At 32.8% G+C, this 12,901-nt stretch overlaps 1 protein-coding gene across 1 annotated transcript; it reads right to left on the bottom strand.

The window, feature by feature from the left end:
* Window positions 1-4,087: 4,087 nt before the first annotated feature.
* On the bottom strand, window positions 4,088-8,764 carry LOC142640956 (uncharacterized). Its single transcript, XM_075815296.1, has 3 exons — window positions 8,352-8,764; window positions 6,633-6,781; window positions 4,088-4,468 (listed from the first exon to the last, which is right to left on the bottom strand). The coding sequence occupies exons 1-3, from the start codon at window positions 8,538-8,540 to the stop codon at window positions 4,330-4,332; spliced, it is 477 nt and encodes a 158-aa protein (XP_075671411.1). The 5' UTR covers window positions 8,541-8,764; the 3' UTR covers window positions 4,088-4,329.
* Between the last annotated feature and the right edge of the window lie 4,137 nt (window positions 8,765-12,901).

The raw sequence follows: 12,901 nt of genomic DNA, 5'->3' as shown, positions 1-12,901 counted from the left end.
TCCCATGAATGATGCCACCTGCTTTCGATAAAATAATACAGAAAGACTTGGACATGAAAAGCCCACCACGTTTTGGTCTTTTAGAGGGACCACTAAACATTCCCTTTGGGCAACCGTGTTGAAAATACTATTTCCCCACTAGGTCAATCCGTTCCCATGTAGTCTTCCCATAAATAATATTTTTATTTTTTACCTTTATCACTTTATTTCAATTTTTTCTATGAAAATCCTCTCTTTTCGCTTACAATAATTTGTGACGGTGGATTTGATTCTATGTTCTTACTGTTAGGATAATCTAGCAATATAATTGAGTTACCAGGCCTCTCTTTTCAATTGATTGTGTGCTTGGATGTTTTTTTTTTCTAATTAAAAAATTCATTTATTTGATAAAAGTTGACCCAAAAAAAATTGTACGTAGAAAAAGTATTTAAAGCTTTAAATAATCAAATTATATAATAAACAAATGGAAAAAAAAGTTTATCTAAGTTGTTAGGTTTCATAAATGCATTGGTAAACCCTAATACTAAAAAATGTCTGACTTAAGTTTGTATCAATAAAATTGTTAATAGTCTTAAGTTGTTAGGTTCATAAATGTGTTAAGGACAATAAAATCTTGATTTATTCAAATGTAATGATTTGATGATCGCTCATATCTTTTACATGATAAAGATTTTTGAAGTGACATTTATTTTATTGAAAAGTAGACATATGAATGTTTAAAACGGATCTTAAATTTATTTTGAAATTAGTGACATATAATAGTTTAAAGTTGGCATAATTTTTTTTGACCACGAGAATTTTGGTTATGAGAAAAAAGATATTGTTGGAGTAAAATGGCCACTTTTTGCTATTATAATTATACTAAAAAAAAGATTCTTGCTCAATTTTAACCCTACTTTATGCACTTCTATAAACCACTTGTTGCATGACTTTAGAGATAAGAAAAACATTTATACTAGAGTTAAATAGCTCTAATTTTGTTCCTTTTTTTCTTAATTAGGCTAAATTGAGAAATCATCTTTACGCATTATTTTATAAATAATTAAGAACCATTGTTTTTAGTCTTTGAGACCTTAAATTTTATGAAAAATAAACAAGAGGATGACATTGAACACGTCCTTAAAACTTGACATGAACAAGCTGCACAATCAAGTTAGATGGTTTTTTTTTTGGGTGAATTTATTATGAGAAAAATGAGATTTATTAAAAAAATAGATATCCTTAGTTAATAGTGTACATAACTACTGTTAAATATGTTATTTTAAATAGCAAATCGATCTTTTTTGGGCAGATGATAGCATATTCTTTGGTCACGCTAAATTGGAAGAATGCAAGACAATCAAGAGATTTTGCACGTTTATGAAGAAGAATCTGGCCAAAAAATAAATAAAGAGAAGACTATGTTTTATTTTTTATTTTTATCAAGAAGACAATGATTGCACTAAAGGATCATGTGAAGGCCACTTTAAATGCTCAAGTGACGACGACACAATAAATTAAATACTTAGGTCTCCCTGCCATTGATTCTCATATAAAAAAAAAATTAAAAAAACTAGGTCGAATTCGGATGAAATTGTGTATAGAGATTAACTCAATGACAAGCAAATCCTGGTGGTATAAAAAAAAAAATAAGGAAAGAAGGATGCATTGGATGAAGTGGGAAAGTCTATGTGAATCTAAGCTGTAAGCAGGAATTTTAAAGATTTGAAGTCTGTATGTTGCAAAACAAGTGTGGAGCCTAATCAACAAGACTACAACAACGTTCCTTTATGGATGCAAAACCGAAACATTTCATGGTAAAAATGAAGCACCTTTCACGTTTCCACTGAAAGCACACAAGGGCTTTAGAGAGTTGAAAGCTCCAATAGAAAAGGATTGCACCGATTCTGGAAGGTGATGTGAAATTAATGACAAATAAGATCAAGCTCTTTGCATGGTGAGAGTGCAAAATATGTTTTACCTACGAAAGCAACCCTTGCTAGAAGAAAGATACTAGAAGAGTCGACAAGCGAAATATGCAAGATTGAGGCAAAAACAACCATTTACGCATAATATTTATAGGAATGCAGCAAAGTGAAGCACACTTTGGAAAACAGGATTGTGCTGAGTTCAGAACATACCCCCATGCAAGATTGGCATGGGAAGTGTTGGAACACAAATCTATAATAACTATGGCTCGGACAGTGACTTTCGCAAAGAACGTTGGTGTTCAATATGTGAACATGGAGGGCGACCTGATGTCAACTAAACCAGCATAGCCAGACGTGTACAAAATAGGACATATAATTGAAGAGGCAAGAAGTGACCATTAAAAGTTTTTCAAAAGAAAACAAATGGCTAATGTGTGTGGCTAAGTCTGGAAATAAAGCTGCACATAGGCTAGCTATAGATTTGCTGAACACTAGCTAGTTTGTGTCTGGATGGAACAGGCCCCATGTTTCTTGGAGCAACAAACCAATTTGTTATTATTATTATTTTTAAAAAAAATTTAAATAGCAACAAATCAATGTTGACGCTTCACAAATTGATCAATGAAATCACTATTTTGTTTTTTTTTTTTCTTTTTTTCCATAAAAAAGAAAGGATGAAAGTTCTGAATGAGGACATCAAATCATTATCCTGTCGGCACAATAATTTCAATTCCCATTACAAAAAGGAAGGAAAGAAAAGGCTAAATACCTTGGGACTCTGTTCAAGTTTTAGAGGCAGGTCTATGAACTCCGTATGGATTTTCTTACATTATACAGTATGTCCAGTTGAATTGTTGCTTTTAGGACTCAGGTGCTAGTGTACTTGATTCCTGATTTTATGATGGCTTTATCTAAATTCCTGATCTAGCTAAAGTTTTTTATAAAGGCTGTGTTTGTTTCGACTGAAAACAGTTTCAGGAAATCATTTTCTGCGTTTTCGTATGTTTGGCAGCCATGGAAAATTCGGTCAACGGAAAATCATTTACAGTTTGACCGGAAAATCAGCCCAAACCAACGGAAAATCATTTCCACTTTGATTTTACCTTCAAACCATTTCCGAAAATCACACTGAAGAGAGAGCTCCTCACACAGTCCAAAACTCATCTCCAAGCTCACCTCAGCCAAACTCTGGCCAGCCCAAACGCCGCACAATCTCGCCGTCCGAGCCGTGCCGAGCACCGCGCGATCAAGCAAAGATCGAAGCCTCCACTGCGCGATCTCGCCTTCGCCGTCCATCGTGCGATCGAACCTCCGCCACGTGTCTCGCCTTCGCCGTCGATCGCGTGATCGAAGCCTCCACCGCCGTTGATCGCGCGATCGAACCTCCGCCACGTGTCTCGCCTTCGCCGTCGATCGCGCGATCGAACCTCCGCCATGTGTCTCGCCTTCGATCGCGCGATCGAAGCCTCCGCCGCCGTCGATCGCGCGATCTCTCCTCTCTCTCTCTCTTCCTTCTTCTCTCCCAAAGTTGATGATTTTTTTTTTTTTGGATTTGTTTGTTCTGTTTATCTCAGAACAGATTTTTATACTTTGATTGGAAGCTAAGAAAATGTGAGAAAATGTGAGCAACAAATACAAAATACATTTTCTATAATATTTTCAAGATGACAACCAAACACCTGAAAAAAAATTTCAAAGTATTTTTTCAAATGTTACCAAACACCTAAAAATATTTTCTTTTCCCGAAAATGTTTTTAGCTAAAATCATTTTACACCCGGAAACTATTTACTGCCGAAACAAACGCAGCCAAAGTCTAAATGGAATTCCGTGAGAGATACTCTCACGGGAGTAGTTTGGCATGCCTACATGGTACCTCTATAGTATATTCTTTCATTGCTTAGCTGATTGATTGGGTGTCAACTCAAGACATTTCCTTGGAGAGCCGTGGGGCAATTTAAAAAGGCCTTGTGTACCATGAACAGAGAATTGAAAATTGAAAATTAGAAATTTAAATGGTACACGAATTCAGACATAAAAAGGTACACCTTTAATGAGAAACACATTGTTATCATAAACAAGAACTGTCAAATTTCTTACCATATATGCTAATCTAGTATAACTTTTCATTTTTTAAGTTCTAGAGTGAACATAATTGCAACGTCAAAATACGTGATAAGCTGATAACAGCACCATGATAATCCAGATACAAAAACTTTCTCCACTGTACAAAGATAACTCAGTACAAATATTTTTTCTTTCAATCACCAAGAAGCTTGAAAAACAGTTTGCACAAAACATTATATATATTTGAAAATCCTCTCAGTTCTGATTACTATACAATGACTTTTTACCAGAACAAGTGAAGGATATGAGGCTCTTAAGCAGGTTTAATCAACACCTTCCTGATGCATACCCTACTCACTTATCTGCATTGATTCCAAAGATCCGGACCTTGTGCATATTAGGGAACTTGGCAATAACCAGCACAATCGCTGCAAGAGTATTGAGGAAGAGCATAGGATGCTGGTAGTCAGTCGTGTGTGAGGCTATCAAGTACCTGTCTCAACACAGAAAAGAGAATCAAAGTGAATCTAGTGCAGGTTTCAGTAACAAGATCCAAGTAATTAGCATGAGTATGTCCAAACCATGCATGTGTTTCAACTGTGAGGGCCTCCAAAACCAAAGACAAGTAAAAATTGCAGATTAAAGCACAATGCTATTGCTAGATAAAACATGCCACAAGGTATCTGTATCCTAGTTAAACAGCCTTTTTTTATTGGTAATTATATGTGAGTCTTGAACTTAAAACTCACCCTCCATCTTGCCCTTACAAGGAGAGGAGGTGCCATTTGAGCTAGCGCTCATTGGCATCTATAATTAAACAACCTTAAACAAAACATGGACTCCTACTATCAGCAAGAACAATTTTTGGACTCCATTGCAATCTAAACTCCCACAAGCACATTTTGTTTCTCATTTTTTCTTGCCTTGATGCAAACTAGAGAAAATATTTCAGAACATTGGTGTAAGGTTCCACTTATCTTAATAGACATTTCATTTGTGAAACTGATGTCAGTGAGGTTTTCAATTAGCATCTTGCAACGTGTGTACTCCAGACTCTATTGCAGGACACTATTGCATGACAAGATAGGATTAAATTGGGCCAATGTTTCTATACATAGGCTACTTTAGTTATTATTGAGTAAGTATTAATTGTTTTGGGTTAGAAGTTTTTTATTCAGCTTTTAATCAAGTTTTACTAAAACATGAGTAGTTTGGCAATTTCCAGATTTTCTAGAATATGCTGTAGTGGGCTTGTAGGGAGCTGCTGTCAGTATTGGAAACTTGTTCATTCTCTGCTGCATTGGTGTTATCACTCCGCCCATGAGTCTTATTTTATGTTTTGAGTCATTTTTCTATTTGGTTTAGAAGATCTTAATTACTTTTTATTTATTATTAAAAGTACTAGTCTTTCTAGGAAAAGATTATTTAGGAGTCCAGTAGAAGTAGTATTGGCAATAGCATATAAAAGAGTTTTTACGTATTCAATAAAAGATAGAAACAAAGAGACTGAATTCAGTAAAATTCCAGCAGGTTATTTTAAACTTCGAGGATTCCAGCAGGTTATTTTAAACTTTGAGGACATGGTTGCCTTCTCTTTCCTAGGTTTGATTGCCTACGGTTTATCTTTTTTTTGTTTCTTGTTCTATTCACCGTTTTGGCACCAAACAACCATCAATTCATTCAAGATCCAAATATATGTGTGTGTGTGTGTGTGTGTGTGTGTGTATATTATTATTACTTAACCCTACCTAAACCCTGAACATCAAACTCTATTCAAGAATTCTTCAAGATGTCATAAAAGATTGTAAAAAGTTTACATCAGAATTGGTATCAGAGCCCATTAAGGCTTCTGTCCTGCATCAACAATAAAAAAATACTAGCATAAAAATGTTTTGGTGCTTAGGGCAATGGTAAACAGGCAAAAAAAATACTCAAACAGGAAGGTCATTGTACAATTAGATAAATATAGCTAAAACTCCTGAACTTTCCTTAGAAATGATTTGTAACAAGAGGAAATTATAAATTTTAACTTATAAATGATAAATTGTTCTTCTAAATATCTCTTCTGTGTAGCCTGTACAGAGTACAATGTAGACATGGGATCACTTAAGAATATTGAAGACAGATGGATGGTCAATAAAAAAACCAATAGCGTTAAAGAATCAATTCTATAAAGCATGCACAGGACACAGAAATAATAATGAGTAGCCGGTCTAAGACATTTTTTATATTAGTAAGTTACACACATTCTTCTTCTTCTTCTCAAAAAAAGAAGAAGTTACACACATATTGGTAGGTCTTGAACCCACAACCTCACCCTTCACATTGCCCTTGCAAAGGGAGGAGATGTCATGGACGTCACCCTCCACACACACGTGCAGAGAGAGTGAGAGGGAACTAAGACTTTCCTGATGAAGAACCAAAATAAACAGCAAACAAGCTGATGTCAACAGACTTCACAACAACAAGATCTTCATAAGCTTATAAAATTAACACCTCAGCATGCACATATTATGTACCAATTTAAAAAACTAATAGTTCACAAGCAGGTAGATGCAAATTATACGACAAAAACACCCTCTAGATAAGGTTGAGTGAAATATAAACCGAATTTACAAATTTGAACATATTGTGTAATACCATAGAAGTAAACTTACAGCACAACAGGAACAACAGTTAAAAACTTTCTGTTGCGTGTGAGCTGCTTTCCATTATCTATTTGCTCCCACCATGTCAGTGCGTTGTAGATCCCCTGATCATCAGCAAATGGAGTTCCTTTTTTCCAGTGGAAAAAGTGATATGTGACCTGGAGGGAACAGGAACATAATAAATTCATGCAATACAGGGAAGTGAAGCAACTTAACCTCACAGTGAAAGGCATAAACTCACAAAGCAGAAGAATAAAGCAATTACTTAAGCCTTTCAAATGTTTACCCAAATAATGGTTCTTAGGTTGGCCACTAGGCCTTGTCTCAAGTGAATTTAAATTAATAAAAATTCAATTCACATACCCATTAAAAATTGAACCCGTGACCTCACCCTCCACCATTTGAATAGGTGATTGGGGTAGAGCAAAAAGTGGTTCTTTTTTGGTTGGGGTGGGACCAATCATCCTTACAACAAAAATGCCATTGAACCACTAAAAGGGAAAAAAACATTAAGCTGGTATAAACAACATATATAAGTAGTTACATTCTGCTATTGTATATCAAAATCCAGTCGTTCATTTCACCAAATCCATCAGTCAAGCACTTATAAAAGAGAGAAATGTTTATTTTGATAGGTAAACGGCAGAAACGTTTCAAAGACCTCAAAGTATACAGGTTTAACTTGGTCAAGTTATCTATATGCATTGGTCTATTCACATCCCTTTCCAATTACCTCCCAAGGCATTGCAAAAAATAAACAATAAAAATTTCCTAATAAGAGGCCAACTAGGAAACAGGAAAGATGTTCGCTAAGACAAGGTATAAGATGCTCGGCTTATAGTGAAGAATATATACAAGACTGGAGATTTTTTTTTTGGCAAAGTGAATACAAGACTAGAGAGGTGAACTTTAGTCATTATTGTTTTCTATCTTTAGATTACCAATCCAAAGAATTTACCAAAGCTAAATCATGAAAACAAAAGTCTCTCATTTGAAACTCCCCCCACATTTCCATAATTGCCTCTCTTTAATCGATACAAAATGCCCATGAACTAAATCGGGCCAATTTAAATTTCCAGTCCAAAACATTGTACAATTTAGCATAAAAGAAAAAATTAAACTCAAATTGAGTCGAGTGACAACACCTCGCAAAAATTTAAACATTTAACTGAGTCTAATACAACTGCCTGACTCAGTTAGGGACATATTCACATTTCTCCAATAGCAAAACGAGTGACACATAAGATTAAGCAGTTTAATGCATATTATCCCCTCCAATTGACTTATAAAAAAACTCAGATACCTTGAAAAGACTACTCTCATTTTCTACCCATCCACACAATCCAAAATCCAACAAACACCCACTTCTCCACAGCCAATAATCAAGCAAATTCTACATTCAATTTCAAACAAGAAAAAAATTTACAAACTTGGTTCTTCTCTCTTCAACCACAACATACAAATAACCAACCATCTTAAACCCTAAAACCCCTACTCAGCAATCAAGAAAATAACTGATGCAAAACCATCAAATTCACAAACAAACAAAATACATGCCCAAATAAAAACAATTCACAACATGGGTATTCTTTCTTTTACTCAAAAACCACCAAAACCACACAGCACAAACACGATCACGAACTTTAACACCAAACCCACATGTAAAATAACAATTTTTAAGCAAAACCCAGAAGCAGAAACAGAGAAAGAGAGAGTATACGAACGTACAGCAAAGTGGGCGAGATTAACAATGGTCCAGGCCATGCCAGGAGAGCAGCCAAAGATTGAAAGGACAAGAAGCCAAGCGAAGAAGAGGATAAGGATGTAAGTGGTCCAAACACCTGGGTATGTGAACCACTCTGTGTTCCTATTCAGATCCACCGGTGGTGCAGCTTTTACATATAGATTCGCCATCATCAACTCTTTCCTTTGACTCAGAATATTCAGACAAGATTGGTTCTTTATGATTCTGGGTTTGATGGATTCCAATTCAAAACCTCGATAAAATACACACAGATAACAAAACCACAAGCAAATAACAGTCCTTTGTTTTTCTCTCTCTTTTGTTCTAACTTCTCGTGGGGTTGATTGAAAATGAAAAGTTGCTTGCACAGATGACCAAAAAATCTAGAGGAGACGGCGTCGTCTTGGGATGTTTGGAGTTGTTTTATTTTTCCTTTTTTTTTTTTAAATTTTTTGTTTTCCTCTTTTTATGTGGACTATAATTAGATAAATTAGATTTTTTTGGATTAAAAAAAATTTATGTTTTTTTGGGGGGGGGGATAAAGGAAATCAGTAGTTGTGCACTTACTCTTTCCAATTGAGGAAAGGGAAAAACGGATCATAATACTGCGTATATATATGGTTGGATTTATATTCCATTTTTAGCAATCACAAGGTGAAGGGGTTCTTTTTTATTTTATTTTATGGTATGTTATTGAATTATAACGATTTAGTTATTGTTAATTTATATTTATACTACTATTTAAGGAAAAATTATAGAATACTTTAGGACTACCATATTGTATCAAAAAAAAAAAAAGTACCATAAGTGCGTACTATTTTCTCTCATATGAATATTGGGTTCCACTATAAATTTAATTAATGGGACTCGCAATTATGTGAGAAGGGGGAGTACGCATTTATGGTACTCCAGAAGTACCCAATAATTACCTCCATTTAAAGGGCTACTACAATTTGTGATGGACATTTTATCAGTCTAAAATACCCTTGCATCCAACGTGTAATAAGTAAAAACAATTTAGGACAGAGCAGTAAAACTACGTCTATTAACTCTCCTAAAAAATGTCCTTGCATCCAACGTGTAATAAGTAAAAACAATTTAGGACAGAGCAGTAAGAATACATCTATTAACTCCCTTAAAAAATGTCCAATAAAACTATTGCACTCTCCCATCAGTTTACAAATTGAAATCTAAGGATATGTTTGGTAACTATTTTTTCTCCTAATTTTTTATTTCCAAAAATAATTTTCTATTTTTGAGACTAAAAAACTTGTTTGACAACCTAAAATGGACAGAAACAAAAACTGTTCTCAAAACTCAATTTGTGAAAAAAACTGAAAATATGCAAAAAACTGTTTTTAGTTTCTAATTTTCAAAAGTCAATAAAAATACACATTTAATTTAATGAATCTTTCTCATTTAATGAGTTAACATTAGAGTTCAAATCTTAGTAATAACATATTTTAGTATTTTCTATTTTTTTCTTCAAAAAACTATTTTTTTAATTTCAACTAACCAAACATGTTTTTAATTTCAAAAATACAAAAAAAAAAAAAATTGTTTTTCCTTTATATTCCAAAAAACAAGTTTTTGAAAATAGAAAACAAAAACGGTTACCAAACATAACTTAAACATTCAGTTTTCCACTAATTCACAATTTCAAATTTCTTGTTATCATCACGCAATGTTGTTCAACCTCTATCCTCATACACACAAGAAGCCAATCTTCCATTCTTCCTACGTTACTCAAAGCATTAATGTCATTATCTAATGAGATAATTAAAAATAAAAACACTCCTACCAATCAAAGTTCTCTTTTTACTCTTTCTTTTGAAAATAAAACTAGAACGGTGGCTTTGTTTGGTTAATGGGCCATAATCGGACTATCTCCAAGATTTGATTGCTTCTATCGTGTTATACCATCTAATTTACTATATTTGCTATTGTCAATTGTAAGTGAAAACTTCACAAATTTCCCATTGTAGCTTTTGACAATATATATTTTTGATACAACCACATGATTGCTGTGAGATAATACTTTATATATTCTATGGTAGTGTGCAAGTTATGATGTCTTGATTTGCAGACATAACTAGAATTTAAATAATTCTTTTTTGAGAATTTAGATTGTTAGTTTTAGTAAATTGAGATGAATAGAAAATTATAACACTAAATCAAAAAAAAAAAAAAATCTTATTTGATTGCTGTGAGATAATACTCTAGATATTCTATGGTAGTGTGCAAGTTAATAATGATGTCGTGATTTGCACACATAACAAGAATTTAAATAATTATTTTTTAGAATTTAGATAGTTAACTTTAGTAAGTTGATATGAATGGAAAATTACAATACTAAACCCAAAAAAAAGCTCTTAAAATCAGGATTGCCCAAATTAGGTTAGTCTATATCTATACTACTATTTAAGAGTTTCTCCTATTTGGATTCTTACTTTTTTGTGCTCAAAATATCTTCAAGTTTTCATGTTTAGAAAGTTTAAATAATAGGGTTACACATAAAAAATTACTAATTTTAGAACTCTTAAATTTTAAATATATTTAAAAAAACAGTTTACTAACAAACAGTTTTCCATGGTTTTAAAAACTGGTACGGTCAAAGAACCGATAAAGAGATTGGTTACCGGTTTTATTGTTCGATTGGGGTCGAACCGATGATGTCATAAATAATTTAATTTAAAATATTTAAATAAATTTTATGTGAATTTTTATTTTTCATAAATTATATTAGGAAAATATTAAAAAAAAAGATTTTCTTTATTCATCTCCTAATTAATAATTGTTGAAAAAGTTAATTTGCTATTTAAGTTCCACACACACACTTGCTATTTAAGTTCCACACACACACACATATATATATATATATAATAAATAATAGTTATTTTTGCTGAATTATATAAATAATAGTTTGATATTTAACTTTCAACTTTTAACTATTTATTAAAAAAAAAACCTGAAAATCAAAGTTCTAAACGTCAGAATGACTAGACAAGTCATTCAACACCTTTTCGTAGCATACTTTCATAGCAATTGCCAGATTCATTTAATAGAATTTGAATACGGCTTATTTTGCTGAAAATTGAAAATAACAAAAAATAATAATAAAAAAGTTACTGTTCATAAACTTAAATACACTATTCATATCCCCATAAGCACTGGTTAAAAAAAAAAAAAAACTGAAACGCATTTTGCGTCCAAACATAAAAGCAATAATCAGTACCCAAACCCAACCTTACTCACACACGTTTACGCTTGTTTCTTTTTTGTTTTTTATTTTTTATTTTTTATTTTATTTCCGTTAAATCTGTAACCACACATTACCACCTACCCTCAACCTCAAGGCCTCAAATCAGATTTAAACTCCTTTTTAAATTTTACTCCTCCTCAGTTTCCTTTCCACACTTTTTCGGTAATGCAGTAGAGTCGTAGACTTCATCTCAGCTCCCTCTCAAATCTTAAGTCTTTCTTTTTCTTAAGATAAGTTTTTGATGGTCTTTCTTGACATTTTATTCCAGTCAAAGCTCAAAGCACAGATTTCTTATACACATCATCTAATAGAAGTATTTCTTTTATTTTATTTTCACCACAAATCTGAAAATTTCTCCCAATTTTACTTTAGTGCAAATCTAAGAAGTTTGTTCCATTTTATTCCAGTTTTTCTTCTTATTCTTCTTTAGATTCAAGAGCCGGTTTAACCGTAGCAGTTCCCAGTTTTTCCGGTTAAATCGGTGGTTTTCGTTTTTTCTTGGTTTTTCTTTTATTTTCGATTTGTAATGATAATCGGGCCGGATTGGTATCCAGTTTTTGGTTGAACCGGCTGGTCCGGTTCGATTTTTAAAACATAGGTTTTTTCTTTAATAAAAGTTACGTACAGGGTGGTTTTTTTTTCATTGTTCTTTTGAATATTTCTACTTCCACATTCCCACCAACTTTATACTCTCAATAACAAGCAGTTATTTCATTTTATATGCCTTTCCATCTTTATCATCTTTTCTCTTTCTTCTTTAAATTCTAAAAAACAAATCTAATCATGCACATCTGTTCCTAGGTTCGCACTAATTTCAAAGGAAGGCAATCATTCAAAACTCAATCAAGAATATATGAACATAATATTTTTTTTAATAAATTTTATTATATTGTTGTTTCTTCTCTTTGGTTCTCTTTCTCTAATTGCCTCAAAAAAGAAAAAAAATCTCCTCAACCTTATGAGACAATGGAGAATGGTGTACTATTTTATCAATTATCTCTTGATTTGATTAACTCTTATGGCGAGAAAAGGATACCTCGATTTATATATATATATATATTATCAAGTTTTAAAGTGATGCAGCTGGGGTGGTGGACTTTGGCTTTACAAGGAGAATATATATATAATTTTTTTATATAAAATTTTTAAATTTTTTTCATTTTTTACCCTTAAAATAAAAATTTGAACACCCTGATTCTAAATTTTGTTTGAACCCAATTGAAATAAGCTTGAAGCTTTAATATGATCATCTTAATTTTAATTTCACAATAT

The sequence above is a fragment of the Castanea sativa genome, chromosome 6 (genome assembly GCF_040712315.1).
Source record: "Castanea sativa cultivar Marrone di Chiusa Pesio chromosome 6, ASM4071231v1".
Taxonomy (NCBI): domain Eukaryota; kingdom Viridiplantae; phylum Streptophyta; class Magnoliopsida; order Fagales; family Fagaceae; genus Castanea; species Castanea sativa.
The sequence above is the reverse complement of the archived record's forward strand: the minus strand, read 5'-3'. Positions and strand labels throughout refer to the sequence as shown.